This window comes from Haplochromis burtoni, unplaced genomic scaffold (assembly GCF_018398535.1).
Source record: "Haplochromis burtoni strain Fernald_Lab_line unplaced genomic scaffold, NCSU_Asbu1 Contig_823, whole genome shotgun sequence".
In the NCBI taxonomy this organism is placed as follows: Eukaryota; Metazoa; Chordata; class Actinopteri; order Cichliformes; family Cichlidae; genus Haplochromis; species Haplochromis burtoni.
In genome coordinates this window covers 111,114-127,756 of record NW_024583184.1, presented here as the reverse complement: position 1 = coordinate 127,756, position 16,643 = coordinate 111,114, and the positions used below count along the sequence as shown (strand labels likewise).

The 16,643-nt window shown below is 40.9% G+C and overlaps 1 protein-coding gene across 1 annotated transcript in view; it reads left to right on the top strand.

Moving 5' to 3' along the window:
- The first annotated feature begins 501 nt into the window (after positions 1-501).
- Positions 502-16,643, top strand: part of LOC102294567 — a 63,147-nt gene continuing 47,005 nt past the window's right edge. The window contains exons 1-3 of the mRNA XM_005950651.3: positions 502-2,546; positions 3,028-3,120; positions 4,995-5,176. Of these exons, the coding sequence (XP_005950713.1) occupies positions 3,059-3,120; positions 4,995-5,176 (244 nt within the window). The 5' untranslated portion in view covers positions 502-2,546; positions 3,028-3,058. The remainder of the gene's footprint in view (positions 2,547-3,027; positions 3,121-4,994; positions 5,177-16,643) is intronic.

The window sequence follows — 16,643 nt, the reverse complement described above, 5'->3', positions numbered from 1 at the left end:
TTCATCTGGGTTGAGAAACATCATTTTCATAGTGATCAAACCATTCAGTGAGCCCTCGTGTCTTTGCCCTTTATGGTTCATTATAGGATAAGAAAAAAGGGTAACTGTGTCTCCTTCACTGTAGGATACAAGGGTTGTTTTTCTTTTTAACTTTTGTTACCCATCTCATATATTCCACAGCAATCTGGAGACTAGGAAAACGACTGACAAATGTATCTTGTCATGTCAGTCCTCAAGCCCGAGGCCACCACTGTCCTTGGTTGCTGTTTTACACACTGCATACATTAGTTGTGACATTACCGAGGACCAGTGGTGATTAAACAGTGATTTACTCTGCTCTCATCCTGTTGCCAAAACGCTCACTGGGCTGCTGTACGCTGTCAGACGGCTTCATTAGCTCAGATTAAAGCTTTAGTTAGACAAACATTACTCAAAGCCTTTCAGAAGTAATCCTATTGGGTGACATAAACCCTGGTAGGTTGGGCCACACCACATCATCACATCTTGTCTATGTGGCTCCAGAGTATCTTGGTATGTTTATAATGCAGTTAATATATTTCTGTTTAAACGCCACGTGTCCCTTTTCTTTTTTCTCTCTTCTTGTTGCTAAATTGAGTTTTCCAATGGGAGCTGTCCCATCAACACTGGAGGAAAGTGACTTCACATAATGTCTGGGGTATGTGGCACATCACAGCTGAAGGTTTTTCCCTTGCACTATGTCATCTTTCTTAAAAGAACTGTGTTGTGGTGGAATTTGGCTTGCATGGTTTACTACACACTAATACACAGTGAGCTACTGTGCTTTTCAGTCTGCTGTGCATGCTTTGTACACTAGGGTGCGGCAGAGTAGACCATTTACGTGTGTGTGTTTATTGAGTGTGATGCGTTTCAGTGACAACAGATTGAGGCAGTATACTTATTAAACAACGATTAATCAGTGAATACATTACTACATTCATCAAGTACGTTTAAAACATGTTCATTGCAATATTTGACAGGACATCGTCAGTAATGCAAAATATGATCGAGAGGGGGATTCTGCAGCAACAAATCCTTGCAAACTCTGCTTTGCTGCCTCGTTTTGTAAGCATTGTGCGGGTAGTGATAGTTTTATAGCCCACAAATAATACAGCTCAAATGAAAAATATGATTTTCTTTATTTTTAAGGACGATTCGTTCAAGCAAAAATAAAACCTGGAAACCACTTTTCACTGTAAGCCTTGGTTTCGTATGTATTTCTTTTTAACTTAAAAATAAACAATAATTATATCCAATTGACATATAAACGCGGATCATAAATCCGACAGGTTGTCCAGATTTAAGCGTTTCCGGTTTAAAACAAAGACCACATTTACTCGAAATTTTCCATTAATTAAAACAGACTGAATATGAATCAACGATCTTGCTTAAAATCCTCTCACTAGTTTCGGCTTTAATTCCAGAGATTGTACAAGCGAAATCCAGCGGATCAGTCGTTACTTTTATTTTGACAAAGCATTCGCCTAATTTCCGGCGTAAGCATGGCGTCTGTCGGTCTGTACAAAACTTGACGCAGCGGCCAAACCGGTCCCGCAGAGCCCGTTTCTGGAAGCTGCATCCGCTAATTTAGTAAGAAAAGGCTTAGTCCAGTCCAGCGCACATTACACTTGAATATTTTGGGGTTTCTTTGCAAAATGTGTACGTCTCCTTTAGCCCTTAGTTAGCTAAATCCCTCCGATCTGCGAGCGCTCTGACCCACCATCAGCCTCGGTTTTAAGGGGCAGATTTGTGCCTCCTCTGCCCTTCGCGTGCGACCCCTCCCCTCTCTACTACTCTCAGGTCGGGTTGGGCTAATGGTGCATTTGAGTACTCTTCGTAAATTTGCTAATATATCACGAGTTTCGAATAACTGTGCTAAAAACCACATACATTTAAACAAATATAGCACCACCACAATGTAGACATTAGCTTTTATCTCTAGTGATTTTATGAAACCGAACAGAAGCTCTGCTCTGCAGAATACAGAAAAAAATCCTATCGACACGTAACTTTTCATGCTCCTTTCAAGTCTTGAAAGTAGCCCGCATGTATAACTAAAAAATGAATAATATTCAGCTATTATTCATCCATAATTATTTACTCAATTACGAAAAAAACCGCCATGTTAAAATACATAAACAAAACAAGTTGTTTGCCAAATTCAGACAGGGCCTGAATGCAACATAAGCCTAGTGTGTGTGCGCTCGCGCCGTGTTTGTGAGGCAGAGAGTTGCGTGCGAAGAGCTCGACATGTCATTCAGAGGAATCCGCCACCTGAAACGCGAGGAAGTGAAGGCGACTCAATTGGGTATAAAGCATCAGCCAACATCTGCCCCGAGTAGTGCAAAGCTGATGAAAACATCAGCTCGGAGCTCATACAGGACCACTCAGATTTATTTGATTTCCCCTGGATTTATCGCTGGGAGTCGGTGCACCCTGGGAGACGCATCTCTTTTCAGCACTTAAAGTGAATGTGACTCCACAGCCAACACTATACTGGAATTAACAGAAAGCCGCACATATCTCAGGTCAGTGCTCGCATTTGTGGCGCTTTTTTGTCATTTTAAATTTCCAGTTTCTTTATTTAATTTTCTTCTGATTTTAAGCATTCAGCATGTCTTCTGCAGTTTTGCATACAGGCTATCCAAGTTGCACCGGCGTGCTCTACTTATTTATTTAACTTTTTTTGTATTTTATTATTGTTTAATTTGTTTTATTCATTTAGATGTTTGCTATTTTTTTATATCACTATCGAGTAATAATAAAAATATTAAACCTATTTTGCAATTTCCCTAATATTTTTTTCTTTAAAGCACTTTAGGCTGTTTTAAGTGGGTTGTTGTTTTTACTTTTAGGGATGCTGGAATTTCCTGCGTATTTATTCCAAACTGAGGACTTTTCTGTGACATATAACTGCGAGTGTGTATATATTTGAATGCACTCTCCCTTCCAGCGTGGGTCAGGGTACTTTCTCCAGCCTCACGTAAAGTTATTCTGTGTCCTCCGCAGCGCACCTGTTACCTCCACGGAGCGCGAGATCATGATCCCTCCTGGAGACTGCATGTATGCGGGCAGAAAGAGGAGGAAGCCCATCCAGAAACAGTTAAGGAGCGCTCTTCAGTATTTATTGTTTATGTGTTCACATCTGTTCAGTCATTGTTTCCTGAGGCTGCACACTTTTGTTGGTTCAAAATAAACTTCTTCTCTCTGCCCTGTGATTCTAGGTTATAATGAATGACAGGAAGTAATTGAGGTTCTAGCATGAAGGTGTGAAAATTATAGCACAAGTTGGTATGGGTTTTAATAGAAGACTTCACATCTATCACAACTTTCATTTAACACTGCTGTCAGCAGATCTGGTGCAGACCCTGCTTTAAAGTTAATTAATTAGAATTTGACTGCCCTCTGTGAGCTGTCCAAAGTTTCCTACGGACTTGTTTCCAAATATGCACAAATGCGGCTGATTGATCAATGATTAAAATTAATTGAATTTTTTCAGGTTCTTTTTTTTAACCCTTGCATGTCCTTTTCAAAATAGTTTTAATGCAGTCACAGGAGTCACGGTATCATTCGTTCACTGTTTTTAATGTCCACGGCTTTTAATGCCAGGATACTTTTTGTTGGACAGTTATGTCAGCTGATGTCATGAGCAGTGGTTGGCAAGTTGTATAAGATTTTGAAGAGGGAAGTGGTAATTTAACGAGGCCGGTAGCGTTTTTGACAGTGCTGCTAATACAAGGGGGAAATCTTTGCCACGTCAAACCGAGCCTGCTAATTCTGCCATTAGAGTCTTGAGGATTTAGAATTATAGTTAAAGGGAAGTTTTAATTATTATTTATTACTGAATTTGTGCAACTCAAAGTTTGTGTAAGTAACAGGCGATTTAAACTGTAGTCTAGACCACACCGTGACATTTAAACATATTTCTTTACGCACTTTTTCACTGGCAACAAGTGGAAAATATATTCGACCGTTAATGTAAACGTCTCGGCGCGGCGTGAGCTGAAAAGTTTAAACTCTCAGCTGTGGAAATCAGAGCTGACCGTTGCGTATGTGGATCGTGTTAAGGTCAGCTGGTAAAGCCGTGGTACACCATACTAACGTTCACAAATAACTAGGAGAGTTTTATGCTCTCAGGGAAAGATCGTGCCGTCTGTGCGGTACCTCTAATGTCACATCTCTTTAATGCAAAGCTGCAAAGCTACAGAAACGCTTGATATCAGAAAAATGCCCAAATCGCTTCCTTTTATCTGGTGGTGAATGCACACATCTTTTTTTTTCTTCTTTTTTTTAAAGGGAAGCAGAGATGATTGATGTGCATGCTGTGTTGTTGAAGGCTGAGTCAAAAGGAACTATGGTTTTAGAGAAAAACGGACTCGTACACTGTGTGGTTTATCTGGTCATGTGTCTGTCCTTGGTTTGCAAGTTGCCATGCTTGCCATACGTAAACAAGGCAAAACACCATCCTATTGTTTGTGTCATCAAAATGAGGAACAGCTATTTAGCAAAAAAAAAAAACAATAGGTATCTATTTCAAAAAAGTCCTCAAACAGTGAGTCAGTAATCACTGTACTGTAACCTCAGAGAGTCTGACACTGTGTTGATATGAGTGTGTTTTGGCGTTTTTGCGGTATAGCGTGTTAAAAACTGGCTTGTTGCCACACTTCATACTTCATATATTACTTATACAATCAACAAGTGTGTGTGTGCGCCCTGTAAAAAAGGCCTGCATCATGTCGTTTCCACCGTCTTTGCTTTCACCAGTAGCGTAGCTCCAACAAGTGAAGTTAAACAAACTTAATCCTCTTCTTTGTGCTGCTGCTGTCGCTTTTGGGGAGTGTTGTGCACACACACACACACACACACACACACACACACACAGCACACACACACACACACACACACACACACACACACACTCCGATGTCCTCTCAGACCTGGGATCTGTCTTTACCTTATATCCGTCTCATCATCAGGAAGCCATCCTCTGCCAATGAGAAAACCAACCCATCCAAGCGGCACCGGGACAGGCTGAATGCTGAACTGGACCGCCTGGCCAGCCTGCTGCCATTCCCCCCAGATGTCATCTCCAAGCTGGACAAGCTGTCAGTGCTCCGTCTTGCTGTTTCCTACCTCCGCGTCAAGAGTTTCTTCCAAGGTAAAGGAGGTACAAAAGGCGGCATTGTTGCAGTAGTGGTTTAGGTATTTTGCTTATGTGGAAGTGTGTGGCTTTGAGTTAGCTGGAAGCTCCTGAGTGGATGTGGGTCAGGCCAATAAATAGCTTTAAATTTTCTTCTTTGTTTTGTTTTGTTTTGTTTTTTTTGCATATGAACACAGAGGCCTCTGTTGTCCACTGATTCAGTTACCTGGACATTATTGGAGCGAAGCGCAGGGTTCACTTTTACTATGCAAACACAGAAATAGTGGTAACAGAACTATAGGTAGTAATGTCTTCCTTTCAGCAGATGGAAAGAATGCATAGTGTTTTGCAACACTTTGACATGTAAATTGTAATTTCAAAGGCTTTAAATGTCAGAATACTGAGCTAAAAAAAAGTGTGTTGGAATAACCTGTGCACTCTTTCTGTCGGCCTCAGGAGTGAGATTCCCCAAGGCTCCGTAGCAAAAACGTAGATAAGAAGATCTGTGCATGTTGCCATTACACTTCAGATTACAGTGATTTACGATGTGAAAATGCTTTCTAGATACGAGGAACCGCAAATAACTATTATGACCTTTATCTCTTTTAAACGCATGTAATTAGAAGGCATTTTGAGTTTTCCCACCCTCCCACTGTCAACTGAATGCCTCCCGTCCTCTCCTCGTGTTCCTCCACGATTTGCTTCAAATATTTATGCGCTGCTTTAGAAAGTATTTTGTTGCCAGTGGCCTTGGCAGCTGCCTTATCAACACAGCAGCTACTGGCACAGCTGGATGTGACAGGCCTAGAAACAAGAGGCACTTTTTTATTATTACAAAAAACGAGCACTCTTGCAAGGAGAAAAAGCATTAGTAGGATAAAAGGGAAAGGCAGGGCAGTGAAGAAGAAGCAGCAGCGGAGCTCCCGTGAGGTTCACTACCTAGCCTGCCCTCGGGGCTGAAAGAAAATTCTCACTGAAAGCTCTCTACGAGGAGACGGCAGATGAATTTGTGAGGCTCTGGTGTCCTCAAAGTTTTGCAGCTAGTCTTTAACCTTCTCCTCCTCCTCCTGATCCTCCTCTGACGCTTAACCTCGATCATTTGTTGCCTTATTCAGCTTAGCCACCACACAAAGTTGGCAGGCAGGTGCTGAATGGAGTTATTAAAGGGGCATTTCCCAGATCAGGGCTCACGCAGAGATAAAGACCACAACCACCGCTTTAACGAAGAGTGATGCCGAGGACTGTCGATGCCATCTGAGAGCTGCAAAGGGAAGGAGACGGTTCAGTTCAGTCATGTGTGGAGGCTGGTGCAAGTGTTGAAAGGTGTGCAGAAGCCGTTGGCTTGAGTGGCAACGCTGCTGGGTGAAAACTACGCTCACAAGGGGGAGTTTTCTTGAATATATCTGTGCAGGGTTTTTTTAAGCATTACAAAAAAGGTAAATGTGGAAAAGATCATTTAAGATCCTTTATTCCGAACTCTTTGAAGATGCGTTCAGGCCAAGGCTTCTGTCTGTTTTCCCCACCTCTGCTGGGTGCCTTGTTATCAGTGGCAGTTGTGACCGGCTTATCTGTCTTTTGATGCTCCGGTAATGAGATTAATTAGTGCGATTTGAGTCGGTATACATGTGGAATGTCTTGCCCTCCTTCATTTGATAAACTCGTTTGGGCTTTCCACTGATATTTACACATGGAGTGTTGATCAGAGCTTTTCCAGATAAATCTGGAGATGAACAAGTAAGTTTCCACATCCTCCCTGTGGTTTTCAGCGACCGTCATATTTGTCTGTTTCTTTTTTTCTTTCTTCATTTCAAAAGTGAGTCATTGAGACGAAAACACATTATGAAAGCATGAAACCAGCAACCTTAAGTTTCATTTGTTCTTATAACCACTTTTTCTGGGGGAAGCACAGACTTTTTAAAGTGCAGTTACTCTGTATTTCCACCGGAGGGACTGTGTGAAGCTGCTACTGAGCTGAGCTATGGCTGATATCCTTTTCAGTTTGTTCAGATACAGCAGTGGGTGGGAAATTTGACTACAGTTATACCATTTATCTTTGTAAAAGCATACGTTTATCAACTTGATCTGAGACTATTCAGGTATGTCATGCAAGGTGTGCTGAAAGGTGCAGACAGGCAGGAGGAGAGGGAAACCGTGCAGCAGCAGGTGTTCTGGAAGCTCCCTGAGATTCTATGCTGGTTGTCTTTGTTGCGTGACAACTCGAAGGTGGAGCTCATTGAACAGTGTGTGGCCACGTAGTTCATGCAAATATACCCTAAGGGTGTGTGTGTGTGTGTGTGTGTGTGTGTGTGTGTGTGTGTGTGTGTGTGTGTGTGTGTGAGAATAAAAAGCTCGCCTGAATCATCATATTCCACTGGGATCAGAACTTCACTGGAAATTTAGATGATTTGTTTAAAGGCCCATGACTGAGATCACTACATGCACTATTTCATATGCATCTATAATAGAGGAAAAACTAGCAAATAAATAAATAAAGAGTGAAAGTATTTTGCATACATAAACAATTTCTATACTTTTTTTTCTTTGTCTGCTTGTAGACAGATGCATGGCACAGGAACGTTTTCACAAGCGGGCCTAACAACCAAATGTTTTTACAGATAAGAAAATAAGGGACACTGTTAGAAATGTAACTTTAGAGTTGAAGCTACTGTCTAATGGAAACCACCACTGTGCAAGCATTTGCCCTTTAAAAATTATTTTTTTAAGCAGGTTTGTTTTGTTGGTACTTTTACTGATTTATTTTACTCTCTTTGTGACCCCTTGTCTGTGAAAGGCACATTGTAAGTAAATATTACTTAATTGATTATTATAAACTTATAAAATGTACCCGTCTTCTGACATCCATGTGAAAACTGAAAACTGGTGGCCTAGTTTCATTTTCTTTGTTAAAGTTGAGTTCTGCTGCCACATTTTTCCCCGAGTCGAGACGGGACGCGGCAAAAAGTCATATTCTCCTCTTTCCATAAACCATTACTCTAGCAGTAAAGTTTGCCGAGCTAGTGAAAATGGCCCCAGAGGGGCAAAGCTCTCCTTTAAAAATAACAAAATAACAAAAATAATAAGAATAAATAAATTTTAAAAAAGGAAAGAAAGTCATCAGTTTGTAGCCTACAGCTGCGTGGAACTCTTTGTCCCATGTTTTTCATTTAAATTTGATTAAAGGCCAGAGTAGGCTTTTTTTCCTGCCTTTTTAGGCAGATGTCCAATCAGGTAGGTCCGCATGAACGTATGTGAGAGCTGACAGTCAGCAGTTGTAATTCTGCTCTTTTCTATGTTAGGTCTCTGCCCTAGCTGTAATTGCTGAGCTTGTTAAATATTTACCCTTAGGATTAACTATCTCTCCTCATTTGTCTTTCTGGCCCGATTGCCTGTATTTCTCCTCCGGTGCATATGTGTTTTACCCTGTTTGTGTGATTGTGTTTCTCATTATTTTAAAGTAGAATATTCTTGTTCTTTTTTTTAAATTTTAATAAGGTTGCTGCATTTTTTTCAGGGATTAGGTAATTAAAGGCAACTCTTAAAGGGAACATTCCCTTTTTGAGAGATGCTGGCAGGGGGTTGTATTTTTCTATATCAATGACATTAAAGGGATCCTGATAAAATAAAGCTGGATGAGGAGTCATCGCTTTGATTAATGGTGTTCAATAACTTTTCTTTTTCCTTTATTACTCTTCACCCCCACTTTCCTCTGAGAAGATATGAATTGGATCTGCCTTTAATGAGAGTGGAAAGTCAACAGAGCTAGAGATAATAATAAACTGGGCAGCATCTTCTTTGCTAATGCACATGCTGCCTCTCTAATAACTAGGGCTGAATGCGTTGCACTGGGTTTTATATCGGTTGATGTAATTCATAACAATGCACTAATACTAGCTGTTGGTACGACTTATATTTAAAAAATGTCAGGGATCATTATGCTCTGTTTGTGGTCTTTGTTTGCTTATAATGTGGTCACACGTTTGCAAGTTGGAGTGCAGCTTGTGGTTGAAATACTGTTGCAGCCACGTTCCACATCAGCGTGTCTCCGATCGAGCGGAACATTTTCAAACGTGAATTGTGTGAAGAAAAAAACTGTTTCAGTTGGTCCTGAAACTTCTCTTGGTGTTTTGTGCCTGCAAACAAGGCTCTAAGACCACCACACTTTCCCAGTAACCAAGAATAGACACCTGACTGTATCAGGAAGCGTTCTCCTAACCAGAGAACATGGCATTGAATAAATATGATCTTAAACCTTTTGCTACTGAACCTCTGTAAATAAACAGTTAATTATGCCACACTCGTTTCCTGCGTGCTATTATTTGCAGCCTTTTTCTGTACTCAGATCTACCACGTAGACTATCAAACCTATATTAAATCTGTATGGATAATGCAGATATGTTAGTTAGTTAGACAGTTCTTCTGTGGTGTGAACAGGACAAAAATGAACTTTTTGGGACCAATATGTACTTTTGATGCAGCAGGGAAGTTGTTTGCACTTTAAAATATAATCACCGAATGATATCCAGTGTGCTTATAGGATTTGTGTGTGTGTTGTTTTGTTTTTAAATCCATCTGCAATCCTGCCAAGGACATATTGCTTCATGCCTTCGTGCCTCATGCCGGCAATCAACTTTATGAAAAACAACTAAAACTATCACAAAGTTTGGTAGAACAACAGTTATTTTAATAGTTTTTCTGCATCTTTCTTGGTACTTAAAGGAGTTACAACTACAAAATCTTTTTTTTAATCGAAAACATGACAAATACTTAATATAGATAGAGTCAGCACAGTTAGAATGGATCCTTCTCTTTAATTCTAGAAATAAAAAAGCCTCTACACACAGTTCTCAGCAACCTGTAAAGCTAAATCATCTGATCTGAAAACTTAGCACTGTCTAGGAGTGCATGTCATAACACTCCCTAATGTTACCACCAAAAACAGATTTCAGTCCAAATATAAATACCTGCGGTGTAAATGTATCCACACTGCATTGAAGTATATTTAGAAATCTGTGTGCGTGTGTGTTTCTGGAAGTCCTTAATTAAAACCCAACCGTCCCTCATAGCTGTCGTCCGGTCGGGGTGTTGACAGCGTATGAGAACATACCCAGACAATGTAACGAGAGACTTCAGTGCAAGTCTACCAGTTTACGCCAAGTTGGGATGTGCCCACCATCCCGCTGGTATACTGAATTTTGTTTACCAGCCATCAATGCGCAGATCTGCTAATAGCAGACAGGTTTATATATGCGTGTTGTGTGACTCTAAATGCTGGCTGAGCTATAATAAAAGAGGAAGAGAAAAAAAGACCACAGAACCCACAGACTCACGCCAGGCGCACACCATTTGTGACGTCAACCAGCAGACAGGAGACAGTTTTGTAACTCGCCGTGCAAATGAGGAAGGATGGAACAGCACAAAACAATCAGGTTCTTATTAGATCACCTCCTAATTTTAGAGAATTTCACGGACGTAAGCCCGGTCTTCATTGCTAATTGGGTTAATCCTTTTTATGTCAAGTCTGTATCAAATCCGGGTAATAAAAGTGCGGACCATTTGATTTCCCAAAGAGGGAAGTGCTGCTGCATGATAGCCGTTTGTGAATGGAGTCTTTGCCCATGGGTGAAAATGTGTATCAGGTCACATTACAGATGGACTTTGTGTTTACTAAACTCGGAGTGACCCCACACTCTTTCCTTCCTTAATACTTTGCAACCCAAAGGCAGACAAGATGGCGAGGCAGAGTCCGAGACAAATCGGTGATCTGAGCAGACTGTAAATGAACTGAAAAGGTTTAGCAACAGAAAGGTCAGCATGTGGTCAGTTTATTGCGGTTTAGGAAACAAAAAGCTTTCTCCAAAAAAATTTCCGGTGAATCATAGACGGCGTTCACAGCTGTTCCCTTTTTTAAACCAGGCTATTAGAAAGTATCAACAGCTTGTTCAATTTGTATTTGACCCATTTAGTCCAGCGCAGTACAGATCTATGGGTCTGTAGATGTTAGCATCCTAGACTCAACACACATATTTGTGCCTTAATCTGTCTATCCTGTCTAGACTATTCCTGTTTTTTAATTTCAAAAATGTTGCGGGCTTGGCAGCTACAAACCTAAAGATTTGTGTAATCATACAGAAAAGATTTTTGAAAAGCCCCAGCAACTGTAACCTGTAATTGCGATGGAACATCTCTTAATAAACAAGGTTAACTGAGAACAGCTTAGGAACATAAGCGAGTATAAAAAGACATTACAGACAGGCTCAGTGTTTCAGAAGTAAAGGTGGGCTGGCGTTTTCACCCCTGTGGTGCTCAGATAGACTGATGTTTTTTTACATAAGATTGCAAAGAATTTGAAGATTTCATTATCGGTGGTACGTAATATCATTAAAAGATTCAGAGAGGCTAAATAAATCTCTGTACACAAGGGAGAAGGCCGAGAACCAATATTGAATGAAGTGATCCTTGGACAAGCATTAAAAACCGACACTTTTCTAATGTGGCAACCCCAGCACGAGCCTGGGAACAGTTCTGAAAACTAACAGTGTTTTTATAAATTCAAGTTAAAAGCATGTAGAAACAAAGAAAAGCCACTGTCTCGTCTGAGCCCAAGCTCAGTAACTTGCACCTTTGCGAAGCCTTCATCAATGCTAAACGATATATATAACAGTCTGGAGTAATATATGCAGGTTTCTTTTTCATGGAAGGCTTTGCTTATTTTAGCAAAACAATGCCAAACCACATTTTGTAGATACTACAACATCAGAATGTCACCCACATAAAAGATGTAAAAAGAAAAAAGAAACAGCGGTTTTACTAGAGGCCTCAAATAGTTTGCTCTCAGCAGTAAGTCCCCTCAGGACGCGCAGAAAGTGCTAAATAGTAAAAAACCATCTCATCTGCTAATCATTTCATTCAGTTTTTATTTACATTTTTACACACCATCCCAACTTTTTGGAAATGTTTTTATTTGTTTGGTTTAAAAAAAAAAGGAAGATATTCCTGTCACTGAAACGCTGGTGTCTGTTAATGATTCAGCTGCTGGGCATTGTTATAAATTATACCCGTGAAATGTCAACATGAAGATGTTGAACACGTTAGCTTGAGGGCATATACACTGACTGGTTTTGCTGCTCAGCTCGATATTCATCTTGTATTTATCTATAGTTTTTGTGTGTGTGCGCGCGCGTGTTTTAAATAAACACTTCACTAGCTGGAACGGCGGGTCCTGTATAGTCAGAGAACCAAAAAACGTGTATGGAGGTGTGGTCATGCTCCTAAAATTCAAATAAATTATCTCCAATTAAACCCTCTATTAAACCCCTTTTATTTATTAATTCATTTATTTTGACTCTTGACTTTTTGAGTAGCTAAAGCAAGTCTTACGAGCCGATTTAAGCTGCCATGTTTGCGTATATTTAAATGTTTACGTGCATCAGAAGCAATAAAATGTTAGCGTGGACGTTAACATGAATCTGCCGTTCGTGCCAGTTAAATGTCACATGTCGCAACAAGCCTTAAGACGGATACAGACTGACTGCTCTGCTGATGTCAGCTGCATGAAATCTCCAGTTCATGCCGAGCTGCTGGATTCCAAGACTTTCTAAAAGTAGGAGCAAAAGTAGGAGAGTGAGAGGTGATGGTGTGAACGCCATGTTTCTGAAAGTGGACAAAAGCTTCCTTTGAGCGTTCGTGACACAGAGTAACCAGAGCTCGAGCCAGCAGCTTCCATTCTCACGATTATTTTTTCTGGACAATTCATTAAAGCGTTTCATGCAGCTTCTCATCGTTTTCCGATCAGCACACATCAGTACATCCTCAGAAGAGCTACTTGTGTGTATTGATTACGAGCATCCATGGAGATAATGGGTCAAAACATCTCCGTGTGTGCTGTTGAAGCCGACAAAATTTGCTCTTGTGCAAGATTATCATCTTCAAATGAGGGTACACATCCACCAGAGCCCCCACCCCTTCTTTTCTACCCATCCCTGTCTTTTTTCTTTGCCCAACATTTCTTTCTTTTTATCTCTGTCTTCTCCTCTTTCCCCCTTTGTTGTGTTCTGCCCTCCTGTAATTTTCTCTGACCTCTTTGGAAGAAATTCACCTCTCGTCTCCATTTTTGCTTCATGAGGAGTGCGTGATCGAGCTAAATGCCAGTGGTCAGGCTTTTTTCTTCTTCCTCTTTCCTTTGCATGCGATGTCTGTATACAAAGGTAGATGTATGGCCCCTTAATACATTTCCGGTGTAAATGTTAAGGTGTTCTCACTGTTATGAGCCTGTGCTCATGTTCTTATCATTCTTTCCATTTATTTTGGCATGCAAAAATCCAGCTGGTTCGATGGGGAAAGGGTTTGACAGAAGGATTTATACACAGTATAGTGACAAAGATACTTCTACTGACAGTCTTTGTTTTTTAATGTGAGCACTTTTCCCCATGTAACTTTCCCTAGCACCCATTGGTAGAAAACTTGTAGATCAAAAAATCTAATCCAAGTTAATGAATTGCTCTGACTGACTGTTAGTGTTTTTTACTGTTTACTTTACAACATAAGAGATTACAGGGTGTCCGCTCCAACTTAAACTAGTCTGTTATTGTCCCAATCTTTGGACTAATTTTAACATTTTTTGCCATTAAGCTCACCATTAAAATCACACTAATCAAATAGTTTTAGGTGGGATAAGCACCTTAAGTGGGTGATACCATTTTTATTGCATAATCCAGGCAAGTTGTAAAAGAAAAATTGCCCTGGATGCGTACATATTTATAGCTTTGAGTAGTTTTATGGCTAACATAGAGGTATTGTCTGCCCATTGAGTCTGTGTTCAGCAGCACATTAGTTGCATGTCTGCTCTCTCTCCCACCCTCGTGCATGTGTTTCCCCCCCCTTTGCAGTAATCAGCCACACAATAGCTGTTAAGTAGTGCGACTGGCCAGCCATGCTAATCCCTTGTATATGTCAAAAACCATGAATGGAAATGTCGCCGTACGCATTCAGCATCCTCACAGTTAACTCATTAGTTGCTTGAATCTAAAGCATGACACTGGCTTTGTCTCTGCTTGGCCTCTTGTGCCATAGACACTGAACTCACTTGAGTGGAGTTGGAGTCTGTAGGCCTGGGGGGCCCCCCAAGAGTCCCCTGGGATCACTGAAGGCCATAAGTGAATTGCTCAAATCAATGCAGAATAGGAGCCCCGTTAGACGCCAACTGTAACAGCTAGTGGAGACCATTCAGCAATGGGAGGTGTAAGAGTGTGTGTGTGTGTGTGTGTGTGTGTGTGTGTGTGTGTGTGTGTGTGTGTGTGTGTGTGTGTGTGTGCCTGCATGCTGACTGACGGGTAGAGTGTGTGTTTCAGTTTGAGTGAGTGTGAATAGACAGTCAGGGCTCATGCAGAGGGAGCAGCAGCCTTTGTTGGCCCAACACTATTGTTTGAAGCTGTCTAGTGTAATCACTGTCACAACTACCGCTTAGTGCGATACGCAGCCTGAGCGAGGGTGGAGGGGGGCGGGTGGGCAAGGAGGGAGGCAGCAAGCAACCCAAAGCCCCTGGAGATTAAGATGATAATAATATTATGGGAGCACTTTAAGGAAGCAGCGCAGCTACAAACACGCTGACATAGCCCAGCTGGTGTTTTACATTGTTTACAATATTATTGCATGCCATTAGAAATGTTAACATGCTACTCTGAAGTCAATGGTATTTAAAGATTGCTGGTTGTGCAGTGAATCTACAGTAACAGTATGGTAACGCTGTTGGCAGACTTATTTCTCATTAAAAAGCGTTTTTTTCTTTGGGTTTGCACTGTGCCGTTTATTTATTTATTTATTGTTACAAGCAGGCATTTCCTGCAATGCTTTTGCAACCTTTTACCCTTTTTCATTTTTGGATTAGATTAAATATTTTTGAAATGCCAATTTATGCTAATTCTTTCACAAAACAAACAAATAGACAATGTTGATGTCCCTGCAAACATGGAATATGGCTTACAGGTTTACTACTCCCTAAAGCCACATGTTGAAAGCCCATTTGATAACTCATTAAGCTTTTTTTGTTTATTTGTTTTTTTTTTGTGGCATGCGAGCATTTCAACAGAACGGCTTCCTGTAAAAGTCTTGCATGTGTTTATTGTGGAATTACCGGATTTCAGAAACTAAATCCATTTTGCAACACTGCTGGTAGGGAACTAAGAAAAAAATAAAGAATTTAAATATATATATATATTAAGGCAGGAATCAAAGCATCCTGCTTTCATGGACTGACCACAGGGAGTGCCTGATGGCAAACTGAGAGACTCTTTACAGTTGCTAGTGAATGAGTGGTCAATGTTATGCCAAGAAAATCTGGTAATAAATATCAAAATAACACAATTAAGGTCAAATTCAACAAACACACATGTAGTCCACAGTTGCGCCTAAATGCATCGTCATTACAGACTCCTGAACCTGGTAACGCTCTACAAGCACCAGAAGCAATGCGTTGAGGATTAAATGCAAAGGAGCCAAAGCATATGCTCGTTATAAGCAATATGGCATGGCACGACTACCACGTGTACGACATGTCGTCAGGCTGTGTCTATGCTCTGGTCTCCCGAGCATACTGTACATCAGACCGTTTGTTTTGTCTGTCACCTCCATTTATCTTAATTGAAGCATGCTTCAGTGTGCAACAATGCCCAGACCCGGTCCCTGCTGTTGTTCCCTAATGTAAATCGATATGTTTCCATGCGGTTGGAAAGATCACTAACCAAAGGTGGCATCTGACCCGATACAGCTCGATACGCTAACTACCGTCAGCCAGATGAGGTCCCCTTTCATCAGCATGTGATATGGGAAAAACAGCAGCCTGAGTAAAAATAGAAAAATAGTTCCTTAGATCATGTCATATAAAGTTAGGGTTATTTGGAGAAGCTTTCAGAGGGGGGAAGATTTTTTTTCAGAATTACATAGTGTGTTGCAGATTCAACCATACAAATTGAAATAATACTAAGCGAAAACATCTTCCTATAAAAGGCATATATTCCAGTGAGAAAGGGCATAGTAAGAGCTAATTAAAGAGGACAAGAGAATGTGATGCAAGAGGGTGTTTAAAAGGGTTTGTGTGTGTGTTTTTTTTTATTGGCTGGCAGGCCGTTGCTGCACTCTGCGCACCCAGAGCAGACTGAACTCTGAGTGAACTCCTGCTCTCTGCCGAATTATGATCGAATGAGTGAGCCTGACAAAATATTTTTAGTTTGGAGATAGACGCAAGCAGAGGGTACAGCGAGAGGGAACGAGGGTAATGGTAGGGCGCTTTATCTCTCACAGACACAAACACACACGTATGCGCACATGCATTCACTTGTACACGGCCAAAGCAAAAGAAAGACGAAGGGAAGCTGAACATCAGTTAACAGCTGCAGAATCGTCTGTGACTTGACAGCGTCCAGGCGCATTGTTAAAGGGGGAAGGCTCTGCAGGGGCAAATGTCTCACCAAGGCAGCCAGGTATTCAGTCA